Here is a 14,296-nt window from a genome sequence, read left to right on the forward strand (position 1 = left end):
ATGATCTGTTAACGATAATTGTAATTATTTGATATTTGTAATACATATTTGTAATTACCTTTTAATGTCAACATTTGAGCCTACTCTAAAATCTAAAACAATAATCAGTGTTGCTAAAAAATTGCGAAGTCATTTGTACAAACAAGAAAATTTGTAAAAACAATTTGATATATCGGTAATCAAAATTCTGGAAATTTTAGAAGATGTAAGGAAAAACGTACTGTTCAAAAAATATAAGTATATATGATGAAAACTTATATGTACAGTTGCGGCCGTTGAAATCTCAAGACAGGAAAGATTTAAACACTCTGTATAAATTCCGAAATTTGATTAGCGTAAACAGGATTTTCATCAAGGATTATAAAGTCAGTATCAGTATTTGACATATTAGGTCAGAATCGCGCGTAACTTTTCAAATGCCGCAATTATCTGATTTGCAAAAATGTGTTTGACTGAGGGACGGTGTGAGTATAAGAGCCATTGCTAGAAAAATTAATGTGGATAATGTTTAAGTGACATTTTGAGAAACGTCACTTTCAATACCATTTACAAAGCCAAAAGTTTGGCGTTGTCAAAGTGTCTGAGTTTTCAACGGCCGCAACTGTACATATTATGTGGAAAAAATAAATACAATTAGAAAAGTAATGAACGGAAAAGTTGTCTTAAATATATGTACCTATAATATAACACTAGAAAGCGTTGTTTGTGTAGAGGCGGAAAGGTCATTTTTAAAATTAAAATATCTACTTTCATGGCGCCTGAACACTTGACAAAAACTATTGTAATTCGCTGTGACCTACATAATTGGAATTTTTTATTTAGTCAGTTGCTTAATTGACGTAATACTGACAACAAAATTAAATTTCTAAATGATGACATTATTTCTCTCTATTCTCCTTTTATTTAACCACGAAAAACGAGCCCATGTATAACTATCGAGCGATCCATTGAATTTGTTATTAAAGTTGGCACTGGAACTGAAGCCGTAGGTCTTTTTGAATCGATATACTTATTTGTATATAAATTAATGTTACAAAATGCTATCAGTGGAGTTAAACGAAGGGCCCGTTTGTGCTTAGAACAAAATGGTGAACACTTTCAGCATCTGTTGTAACATTGTTTAATAAAATAAACATTACCATTGTAATTTTTCTCTTAATCCGTCGAATCCTTAATTCCCCATTTTCTGTTTTACAATTGTCATTAAATGTGACCTTTGTCGCGATAGTTCAAAATTAGACATGCGTTGACAGTACCAGCGCCAACTCTAATAACAAATTCAACAGATCGCAGGATATAAATAATTAAGTAAATGCAATAAAAAACAAAGAGATGTTTCCCTGATTTTTTATTAATACAAATTCAACAGTAAAGAAAGTTAGACGGAATATTTGTGCTTGCTCTACGACAGATCTAAAGTGCTCCTGTTAACGTTTGCAAAACTTCACATCATACGCCGATAAAATCTAAAAAGAACAACTAGCAGCATAGAGCACGAAGGCAAAGTAAATACCTATTCCACATCACGTACCAGATAAAGATAAATGCAGCTATGACTCATACAACATGTCAAAGTGGCTTTAGGAATTTTGCAAAGAATGATTTTCATTTCAGTGATCGATCGTGTTCAGCTGAACTTAAAAATGTCAAAGACCAGAAACTACAACAGCTACTGGAACCAAACTAGCATAAGAACTGGTCGTGCAGCTTCGAGTCACTCGGGAAAAATGGGTTTTCTTCAAGTTGCAAAATATCAAAAAGAGAGAAAGTGGATGTCTATCATATTTCGAATGATGGAAGCAAAGAACGTGTCTTAAGTACAGTGATGAATTTTATTGACAGTGCAGAACAAAAATAATAACCAGCGCAAAATAGATTTCGAAACATTAGGTACAGTGGTCCACCACTACAAACACTAAAATCAATTTGAGTATAAATTGGGCCTTCAGAGATCGTTTATTGACTAAGCCAACCACAATGTCACCTTGTTGCTTATCACAAACTGAGAGTGTTGTTTGATATGACGATATGAGGTAGACATGTCTCTACTTTCTATCCACGAAGCTTATTCCGTCAGAAAAGTCAAAGATAGTCAAAATTGTGATAATGATTTTATACAAAAGGTAACATTTATATCGTCATGAGTTTCGAAATTTCTTCGTCTACATTTTACATTTTTTTTCATTCTCCCCCCTACGAAAGTGTAACTTGCTATTTTAATAAGACGATTGAAAGCGAAAGTAAAACATGCTAGGGGATCGGTTGCTAGCTATGAAAAACTTTCGTGCCCTGGACGACAAAAAGGGAAAAATGTCAAAAACATCATTCGTTGCACACCATTTAGTGAAATTTTCATAAGCTTGATTGTACCTACCGGTCTGTGGGATTGTCCGGCAACACACTTTCTGCACGCAATATATGTAGCTTCTTCAATGAAATGCATTTTAAACTAAATTATGACCAAGTATTCAACGACAACGATATTTGATAAATGTCATAACATTAACAACAAGTCAGCTTATAATAATTTTATTATAATCACTGAATCATTGTATTTTATTAAATGTCGATGGGAGAATGAAAAGTTTAATACATTACACGCTGCGAAAGCTCTTTCACGTGCTTAAAACCTCGGCTACGCTTACGCTTCGCCTCGGCCATTTAAAAACACCTCGCACATAAAAGTAAACCTTCGCAGCTTGTAATGTAAATAACTATATAAAAAACCACGAAATTCATTTGTAAACCAATATGTTATCCATATTATAACTGAACATTTCGCTTAAAAAAGAATAACTCCATAAAACTAGATTTATCTACAATGCCTCAAGTAGGTACTTCAGATACTCAAAAGTGTGCCTAAAACGGAATTTTACACACACTTTGCACCGGGGCGGCGTGTGCATTATAGCACACAAAATTTAGAACAAATATATCTGATTTTTCTGGGAATAAACTTGCTATTGCAGTATGTATTTACATTATCCGAAACATCTGGAGGTGTACAATCCATATCGCTTTCTTCACGCTGATCCATTATTTCAATTTATTTTCCTCTAAATCACATTTGTTTAATTTAAATGAATTTGCGTCGTTTTTTTCCCAACCGATGCAGAAAAATCATTTTTGCCCAAGAATGGAGTTATGCCATTTATACAACATGGGCTTCAATTGTTCTTTGCTGGTGGAAATTGTCTTTAATTGAACCAGTTCTTATCACTAAACTACATTGTCAAAATTACAGGCACAATTTATGGATTCTAGCTTACTTAAAAATTGACTCTCAAGTTACTGTCTTTAGTTGTGACTACCTAGCTATTCTTACGCTTCAAATACCCCAGGCTTCTCTTTTGGGTCCCATCTTATTCACGAAAAGTAAACTTAGCGTCAACTTACGAACTAACTTTAAAGATAAGTATATGGCTTCTCTGAAATTTCAAATAAATCTTTATTATTTTCCATTCCCAGTCAAAATTTTGCAGTAGGTTTATTTTTAAAATCTTTTCAGCTAATTTTAAATTGTTTCTAATTCAATCATAAATACGATTTAACTTGTATTTATCTTATTTATTTCAAATCTCGTATTTTTTTGTTCTTTCTTATCTTTGTTCTTTTCTTATTCATTGTGATTTATGTAGTTATAAATATAGATGAAAAGATAATTCGCAATTGTAGTACGTAAGAATTAATTTAACCTTTCATTTGATTTTAATTTAAATGGTTAATTCTCTACACTGAAAACTTATACAATGGCACAAATGCAATAACATAAAAACAGAACCACCTTGAACATTGTCTAACACACCTTTTAAACTATCTATGAACAGATAAGACCTAGCTCAATTCTGTAAAAATAAAAATTAAAAATCACATCTGTCATGTAGATTGCTCAATATTCTTAATTAGATTTAGCTGGAATTCATGAATATCTCAAAATCTTTGGAATTAATCAAGAGAGAGAAAAATGTTTAAGTTCGCTATTATTCCAATACGGCGTAAGATTCTTTGTTAGCTTCTGAGCAACTCAAAACATTTTAAACGAATGAGTTTCTTACAATAAACGAAATGAAATACTTGAAACTTCAAATTGATAATTTTTTATTATTATGACTCTTATTGCATTAATTTAAAAATGTATTATCTAAACTGTTTCGGTCGCAAATAACTTCCCTTTCCAGAAGCGGGCCCTGACAAAAAATGTACAAAGAAAATGCCGAAAACCGTGGGTTTTTCCGGACGACGGCGACGCCGCGAAATATAAAAGATGCATGCGATATTATAAAAAAAATTACATACCTCAGCAGACATGAAAGCAAACGTATTAAATCCACCGAAGAACCCCACGAAGACGGACACCAACAGCATGAAACCTGACAGTGCGAAAATAGCGCCCAATAACGCCAACAGCTTCACATGACTCCACAACGGCGTCGTCGGCGAAAACGACAGCTGAAATAAAAAAAAAAAATCACCCTCACGTCCCAGGTTTTTTTTTCAATTCCTACTTACGTATTCAAAGCGGTCCTTGCTGAGCTGCGACAGCAGATGCAGAAAGCCCAGAAGGGAGAACCACGAGCACCACAGCAGCACCTCGTCGATGTACTGGACGTTAATTATGCCGAAAACGAAGATGAACTTGTAAAAGACGAAATTCCAAAATTTGTCTTTGAGGTGCTGCTGTTCGGAGACTCGGAGTTCGCCGAACACCAACTTCTGGACCGCCGTGCCGATCAGGATCAGCCAGCAGAAGGCCATGTTGATCATGGTCTGGAAAGATGAGAAAAAATCGTCAGGAGTTGCTCATGAAACGAGGGCGCGGTTGGCAGATTACGAAAGTGGTGCTAACGGTCAACAGAATCGTGTCAGATATATTTTTCTTGGTTTGTCCGTTATTTTGTCGAATTATTGTGCCAGGTCGGTTGCTATATAGCAGTAGGTCAGGGATTCCGAGTTCGTTTAACTCTGACTTAACAGCTCTGCTATTCATTTTATTTTACAAATCACGCTTATTAATGAAATTGCGCACCATAGATGGTGTGTTCGATGCGAATAAATGGTACACATGCAACCGACGACTTAAAATCTTTCACGTTTTTTTCCCTATAAACACTAGTAAACCATCCATGTTTATTTATGAATTAATAAACAAAAAAGCATTAGTTAATGGAAAATAATTTCTAAGAATTATTCCACAAAATTTTGTGAAAACAACAATCTAAAATTTCAAGGTTTCATACTATCACTGCACAACAAATTTAAATGTATCTTTTTTATGGTCTGACCAAAACAATTTGAAAAATGTTCTATTGTTTCGCGTAACCTAATTGTTTATGTACAATTTAGACAAAACCATACAAATTAGCTCCCGTGTAGATTCATTAATCTTTCATCTTGTATTTCTCTGAATGGCAATTAACCAAATTTTTGTCACCATTTTATATCTTCCCGTGTCTCTACATGACAGAAATATTTAGTGTAACTTTTCGCCATGTTCGTCTTATTTAAATTTGTGACGGAAAAAGTGCAAATAAAAAGTGAGAAAATGTAGTTTCAGGGAAATATTGCACTGCATGTTTTCATTAACAAAAGAGAAAAGTGTTCAATAGCTGCGTTTATTCCAATGAAATACCCAAAGAGTCAAAAATTTTCAGTTGCAATATAACCACTTTATCACATCGTCGAATTTAATGCTTTGTTAAAAAGGATCCACCCTCACCCTATCTATTACAACTAAGAACTAGTTCTGTGTTCTGATAATGTTGTCCCTATTCAAGTGTTGCGCTATCATGTTTAGGAAGTGATCAATAGGGCACAAATCAGGCAAATATTAAGTGAGCTAGAAGTCGCCAGAATGGTATATGTATTTGAAATTATAATGACATACAGTGCGTTTTTTTTTAACTGTTGCCATAGGGAATTGCATATATAGATTTGGTGCAAGTTTTTATTTTAGTAATAAAAAATTAATGATGCACGTAATGCATACAATTTCAACGACAAGAAATTTTATTTGACTAATTTTACTCTTCAAAGTTGAAATTAATGAACGTAAATAATTTGACAAAAAACGCAGTAGGCGAAATGTGAACAAAAATTAGGTTTTATATTTTAATTTATTATTTATTTATGATTTATTTTAATCATAGCCTCGAGCAGGTCTCCCTATTTATTTTTTAAATGAAAGTGACAAAAGTCAACTAACATTTCAGCCTGCTAAAAATGATAGTGGCAAGAAAACACTTTTATTAAATTTTTTTTTGTTCGACACTGTCAGAATTTGAGAATTTTCTCCTATGTGAACGGATTTTGATAAATGTGACAACTTGTCAAAACGAAACATCAAGTTAATTTTAAAGATTTTAAGCGATTTGGAGCCTTTAAGGGACTCGGCGAACAAAAAAACGTTGTATTCAACTCGTTTTAAATTGGACCTTTTTTGGCACTCGTGGGCCTTTAAAACGCTCGTTTCACTCCAGATTTAAAATGGCCCACTCGTGCCAAAAAAGGCCCAATTTACACACAAACTAGTCAAATAAACTACTATTTCACAACTTTTTCTCTAGTTTAGAATATCGAATTGTAATCTATCCGATATTTTGAATATTTTCATCAGAACAAAAATTAACAGGGGGTATAAATTTGACCATGCAATTCCCTATAGCAACAGTTAAAAAAAATGCACTGTTTAGATAACACCATGTTCTAATTATATTTAAAAATTAATAAATCAGTAGGTTTTCTAATACCCTTCATTATGTTATACAGGTGATTCCTAAAAATCGCCGCAGGCTCTAACTTAAAGTTGACTCAAGTTGCAAAAAACCACTTGTCATTTGGAACAGCATTTTTCTCATATTTTTGAACCAAATAAAGGCACAAAGGGACCAGAAAATCATAGTTTGGGTTGGATATTTTCCATATAAGTACAGTTTTAAAGTAATTTCAACTGACTAATGCCATAAAAGTGCTGTTGCAAATGCCAAGTGGTTTTTTGCAACTTGAGTCAACTTTAGTTATTTATTGTTCGATTTCAGAACTTGACCTTGAAGTAATGTTAAGGAGAGATTTTTTTTTATACAGGGTTATTCACATAAGATGACGAGCCTGACCAGGTAAAAATGCAACTCAAAATACACTTTACACTTTACACACTTTATTTAAAAATCAAATCAAGAATCCAAGAATGTATTCTATTAATTTGAAAGATATATCTGTCATTGCATTTTTCGTTCATATTTAGGATTTTAAAAGGTTTTCGAACGATGACAGAACCGATATGATCCTACTTACCCATTACTTTTGTGAGTTTAATTGATTATTATTGTTATTAAATCATATTTTGTTGAGAGACGTATTTTTCTGTCAGAAATTGACATTCTTTAGGCTGACGTTAAAAGCTATCTATGTTTTATGTGCATTATGATAATGCCGGATAATGTAATAGGGATCGAGATTGCTTTGTGAAGTTCGTTTTGGGTTGCATTTTTACCTGGTCAGGCTCGTCATCTTATGTGAATAACCCTGTATTTTATCAAAATAGCTTAGCTTCCAATAACAAAATTTAGCGTGCCTTGAAAAACATCAAGCGATTAATGTCATTTAAGTGTCAGTATCAGAGTTTCATTCAAATTTTCAGTTATTTTATGATAGGCATTTATTATTTTTATTTACATTATCAGTCAGATGTTTTACTGAGAAATGAAATAATCGAATTGCGATATTCTCTACTGCCATAGGTGACGGATTTGCAAATGCTACTTGATTTACTTTTTAATCACAACCCTGTATATATTTTAAATCAAAACATTTTTCTCTTTTTCGTTTACTATTGACTTTCCTGCAATAATAGACATCTTGTTTAGAATGAAAGTAAATATCCTAGGCAAAGAAAATCATCCCAAAAATTTATTTTTGTATTTCTTACATGACAAAAAAAAATAAAGACCTTAATTAGCCAGTAAGCAATTTCAGGCATTTGATGACAAAAATTCCACTTAACATTATCCTCGGAAAAGTTGAAGTATATTTTTGTTTTCAGTGTCTAAAGTTATAATTTATTGAAGAGTAAGGTAACTTCTAAAATCGAAGTAAAACACCTGTGTCGTCCAACACTGTATGAAGATTCAACTCAACCCCGCACTGTGTACTGTCAAGCATTACACTTTAACTTGACCACTTTTTTAATCTAATGTCTTAAAAAAAATTTTTTTTAATTTACACAACAGGTGGTTGGTGAAATCTGTTAAGTAGTCAAAAAAAAGTAAGGCTTCTCATATAAATGAGAATAAATAGTTATGTTTAATACGATAAGAAACAAAGTGTGACACTTTCCAAAACGAAATTATCATAATTACCACTTACTTAATAGGTGATACTACAGTGACGATTCTGTCTTTGTTGAAAGTCTGCCAATGAAAACAGACGTACCTACTCATAAAGTTAGTCTGTCAAATATGTATGAATGTTTTTTTAGGCAACCGATGTTTGCAATATCCACAATTTTGAAAATATTTACAAATGTCACTGTGAGCTTGATTAAGAAACAACACGTAGACTACGATTGTTTTATATAAATTTTGAAAGAATAAACCTCAAGAATGAAACAAAAAAACAATGTAATGACCTTAAAAAGTACAGAGCTCTATTTGAGCAAAAAGTTGATATCGTCTCCGGAAAATCCGATAGCGGAAGCATTAAACAAAGTAAAGATATTGGTTTTTCCAACGGTAAACGAGTACGACTTCTGGTTACCTACTCATTAAAGCATATCGCGCAAAGGTCAACTTTGGACTGCCTAACTAAATATGAGCGTTTTAAAGTGTTTCGATAGAAAACTTACCTATACTAGATATAGGTACTAGATTTTGACAGCTTAGTTCGTTTCAATTATTGTATGTACTAATTTGTCAACAATTTTGTGTTACAAAAGTGCTGGAGTTACCCACATAATTAAAAAAAAAATGAATATTTTTTTATGATTAGTACATATTTTATTTGAGTTCAATCAAGAAGAAAAAGATGAAGAAGAAAGCTTTATTACATTTAATTAAAAAGCTACTATGAAAAGAAGTTGCAACGTACATTTGATGTCCAGAAGAAATTTCTGCTCTACCCTGTACACACATTGAACATTGCTATAGTTCTCGAAGTCGCATCGGCCTTACAAAATAAAACTTCTGTGAAAATCTACCGGACCGAGCACTGCATTGTGTTTATATTTCTGAACTTAACAATGGGTGACCTAGTTCAGAAACTCCAATCGATGCAAAAACTGCAAATTTCTAACTCCATTCTAAAACGTTATCAAACTTTCCCTGGATTAGGGCCAATGCCTGGGTCCTCGACAGTCTTAATTGAACTTTCTGCTGCACTATTAATATTAATGACAATAAACTTGGTCCGTACACGAATGAAATACTTGACCCTAATGCTTTTACACTTGCTGTGTACAACATATTTCATAATTTCTTTTGGTAATAATGAAGTATGACAGCAACGTAGTGTTACTCGCTAATATACAATAACAAAAAGAAATAACGTGACCCTCGGAAATGGTGTCTGAGCTTGATTTTACTATACAAACAATGACAAGTTTCGAATGCGACCGTTTCGTCACACACAATTTTTTATCGTGAAAAAATGCACGGCTGTATTCAACTTTGTTTATGCACTGGTGAAGTTATGCATTAATGTAAGGACCTTGAAATATTCAGACTAAACATGTTACGCCTTTCTGACTTCATTATGATAAAAATGCTAAAAATGGGCACAATTATGCAAAATATTCGGTAATTGTTCACTTTAACTACTTCTGGAATTTTCGCGTTTTTTCTAGCTAGACACCCTCAGGGCGTTCTCCTAGATCGTTTCCCACCATTCAAACCTTGTGCAAATGCCTTTTTTCTCTCTTGTTGTGTTTCAAGGTCGCGTCAATGTCTTAGTATTACTAAAGGCATTGTCTAAAGGGTAAGGAAAATTCATTTGCACAAGGTTTGAATGGTGGGAAACGATCTAGGAGGACGCCCTGAGGCTGTCTAGCCAGAAAAAACGCAAAAATTCCAGAAGTAGTTAAAGTGAACAATGACCAAATATTCAAATAAAAATTGCGTATAGTCTGTTTTTTTTTTTACAAAGAACCACCAACACTACAATTTACACCCAAAATAGAGCTGGCAACATTGTACACTTTTGACCTAGGGAGAAAAATCTCATCATATAAAAATTGAGGTTAAGTAGAGATATATTAGTAGCGCAGCATATTAATAAAGTTAATAATAACTAATAACAACTAATTTGAGAGTTTAATAAATGTCTCACTTTGCGAGGCATTTTTAATAACACGTTCTAATTTTAAATGCGAGTTTGCCTACTTTCAAGGACATTAAAAATGACAAGCGTTGCCAATAGATATCATTAAATTTCTCAAATTTAATAAACTATTATTATTATTGCAAACCTAAATCAACAGGTCGTGGTTCTTTGAATTAAAAAAAAAAAAAACAGATTATAACTACAATGTAAAATGTAAATAAATAGTATCTATTTTTAGTTTTCTATTATCTGTTGATAAGAACTGAAAACCGAAGTCGAAAATATCAACATTGAAATTAAAATATGTATTACTTTTGGAATATTTTTTAATGTAAAAAAAACATATATATTTATAATGGAAAAGCGCATTCATGAATCTATATCCAATGAGAAACCTACATTTATTGTTATAACCATGGATACATAAAATAGTTCCGGAAAGAATTTTGACAACTCTGGGTGGAAAGAATTGTATATCAAGGATGCGAAATCGTACTTTGACGAACCGAGAGAAAAATTGTCGCCAAGGCCGGTTTGCGGCCGAGGTAAACAATCTCGAGGCCGTCAAGGGATTTCGTAGCCAAAGTGTACACAACATTTTGAGTGCAACCCGAAAATTTGTAATTATAAAATTTCCTTCATTGTCAATAAAAATAAAGTCGGCCTACATGTCGCCATGTCGCTATGGAAATGACATAAATAAAACAATTCACTTTGAGAAAAATTGCAAAAATGTCCGAAGAAAATTACGTTCGGTGTACTCATCCAGAGTTAAAAAAATATTATAAATTGTGCAGTGTCGCCTTTGAAACCTGAAAAATCGAAAAGGCAATATGAAAAATGTTACAGTGACTTTGAGACTGATGTAACAAGAAGAATGTGAAAACCGTGTCGGATAATGTTGTACTGGCTTACCTATTTATTGGAATTTATTTATTGTGGAAGGTAAATGTTAAGTTCTGTTATGCTACGTTGTATCATCTGCTCCTTTTTAGGTTATTTTAATCGTGGAAATATCAGGAGCCGTGCAAAGACACAAATAAACCAAAATGTCTGTTGATGACATTCAGGAAATGTTACGAGATATTTCTCTTTTTGATCGGTGAAAAATTAACCAAAATTAACCTAATTCACATGTGTATGTTTTATATAAGTAGATGATAGATCGATAATGGGGATCTTTCTTATCGACTCCTTCTCATGCGGCTGTCTCATTTAAAATTGGCGGAAATTTCAAACCGGATGAAAATTCTGTACTAATAGTGGCCGTTCCTGACACAAAATCAAACTTTAACTGTAACCAATCAAGATTTTGTAAGATTACACCGGAAATATGCAGATAGATATGTTGTAATTGTGATAATGAATAAATATAAAAATGACTTTTACTTTTACGGCCGTTGTCAAGGCAACGTCTGCCAAATTCAATTTCGCGGCCTGTTGTAGGCACGCGAAGTGCTCATTTCGCGTATGGTTGCACACAAAAATATTTCCAGTATAACAAAAATAGCAAAATTTTTATTCAAATTACTACATTTTTACAAAAAAAAGTTTCAATTCTACAGTCTTGACATTTTTAAAAAACTTTAGATACATTTCTTGTCTTTCACTGATGGTTAATGTATTCATGCGATTTTCTTGCAGAATATCCCTCTGCATAGATTCATATCCTGAAAATTTTATTTTCGTGCATTGCTGACAAAGGAATAACTTTGTAAGCAACGCACTCAAAAAAATGTTCGGATAGAATCTGTGCATCGGGATATTATAAATGAAGACATGTGGGAAAAATTGTACTTTCTTAAAATTTCCACCCTACAAAAATTGCGTCCATTGGGAAAATTTTGAAAAACATTTTTAAAAACGTGAGTGTAATGTCTACAGAAGAAATATTAAATGACTGATTAAAAATTACGTTTCAACCGGTAGTACCACATCATTAGAAAATAATTTCAGGTGTAGAATAGTAATTTTCATTAATGACTCGTTAATGTGTGAGTAGACAGTAATTTAAGATAAGTACATAAATGGTAATTAAGATAAACTTAGGTTGAGAAAACAAAAACAAAATTAGCAAAAAAAAAACATTTACAATTGTTTGAAGAATGATACAATTCTCATTTAAATTTACCACCAAACTACAAAAAGTTAAAAATGAAAACTTAACCGTAATATTTTCTACGTATCACATTTGCAAACTCGATTTAACAATTAAATTTATCAAGTTTCCGCTTTCCCTTTATCACACAAGACCAACTTTTGTTCGATGTTCTTCTTAAACTTTCGTTGTTGCTCGAGTAAAAACCATCGCTCGCTGAACCACTGAAGCACCCTCAACAAACAACACTCATTGATTCTTACAGAAATCATCTGCTTTCGATGGATCGTTGCAATTCGATCCCCCATCCAGCTCGACTTTTTTTCTTCTTCAACACAATCGACAGACAATACTACACCGCAAGCCGAACAGTTATTCGACTGCACTTAGTTCTTGTTTTTCGAGGACGATTGGAACTCGAAAAACTAGGTCTCATGAAGAACCTTGAAAGAATGCAGCGAACGAGAGCGAGGGAAATGGAGAATTACAGCAGATCGAGAACCCCTTGAGTACAAAAACCGCCCCCCGACAATCGTCCTTTTTCAGCTCCAGCACCGCACCCAACCCGTCTTATCACATTAAGGATTCTACGAGGGATTTAGCAACGGCACTATCAAGAGAAAATTAGGTCATGTTTGCACTTAATCGAAAAATAATGATCCCCAAGAGAAGACAGGATATGTGGGATGACGCGCATTACGCTACCTCTGTAAATCATAGATCCCACTTCGATTTTTCCCACTATAATTAAATATCCATTATTAAGTCAACGGTGCTGTTGAAGACAAGAGAATGCAATAATGAAACGGCAGTGGCACGATTGAACGAGACTTGTAAAACGAAAGCCACGAAAAGTAGAAGCTTGGGGAAAAAATCCGATCCAGTACTACCAGTACTCTTCCGCAACAATAAACCACATTTCTTCCTGGACTCGATGTGAATTCTTCTCCAGTAAACAAAAAGCGAAACCTTGAGATTCTTTTCAAGTCGGTGCAACGCGAAGGAGATCACGTATGTATGTACTTCTCTGAAAGAGTACCCACGGTACTTGCGTTTCCGCGTCGCTTATCCACGAGCAACACGAAATCTGTGTTGACGCCAAGTTCAGCCGAGGTAAAAGTCGAGGATTTTGACGGTTGGATAATCTCAGATTTATCTGGTACAAACCGTACCGTGTTCCGAACGGAATTTTGTTGGAGTGAACGTGTACAATTCGTTAACTTAGAAAATCTTTGTTGCCATCCCTCAAGGTGCGACTTTGTCTGCAATCGGAAACTAGAAAGTCGAGATGACGCAATAAATTATTAATCGAGTGTTTACGAAAATATGGAAGATCCATCAATATCTTTTCTGTCGAATACGTGCACGATTAATCAACAGATGAAAATATTAACCGGTGGATAGTAAATAAGGGCAGGGGTCAGTCTGAATCGATAACATTCAAAAATTGTTCGGAGCCGATGATTTTAGATTTTTTTTGAACGATGTCTGGGTAAATGCACACCAAAGACTGCTGCAACCTTCAAATTAATTGAAACATTGCAGTTCCGTCCACGCAGTCTTAATGGTTGTTTAATTATTCATAATTTATTGTTATTCAAAATTTGGATGCGACCTTCAACCGTTACCCTTTCAAATGCTTTAGAATCTGGTCAAGAAAAACATAAATTGAAATGTCCAAAAAAATACCTAAGAGATCTTTTGAAAAATGCAAAATGAGTTTAAAATTAGAGGCTGGCTTCAGAAAAATAATTTAGTATCACTTCAACTATAAGTAACTCCACATGGTAATTTTTTGGAACAATTGTGCAATAACCACCAACAAAAAACAACGACTTTAACTGGCATCTGTTTCACAATAATTGTATTTCCAATTAGCGTAAGTGC

The 14,296-nt window shown here is 33.5% G+C and overlaps 1 protein-coding gene across 2 annotated transcripts in view; it reads right to left on the minus strand.

Moving 5' to 3' along the window:
* Positions 1 to 14,296, minus strand: part of LOC138125110 (E3 ubiquitin-protein ligase AMFR-like) — a 55,041-nt gene that overhangs the window by 21,603 nt on the left and 19,142 nt on the right. For both annotated transcript variants that reach the window (XM_069040386.1, XM_069040387.1), the window contains exons 2-3: positions 4,510 to 4,767; positions 4,297 to 4,449 (exon numbers count right to left, since the gene is read on the minus strand). In XM_069040386.1, the coding sequence (XP_068896487.1) occupies positions 4,297 to 4,449; positions 4,510 to 4,767 (411 nt within the window). The remainder of the gene's footprint in view (positions 1 to 4,296; positions 4,450 to 4,509; positions 4,768 to 14,296) is intronic.

Source organism: Tenebrio molitor, chromosome 2, assembly GCF_963966145.1.
Source record: "Tenebrio molitor chromosome 2, icTenMoli1.1, whole genome shotgun sequence".
NCBI lineage: Eukaryota > Metazoa > Arthropoda > Insecta > Coleoptera > Tenebrionidae > Tenebrio > Tenebrio molitor.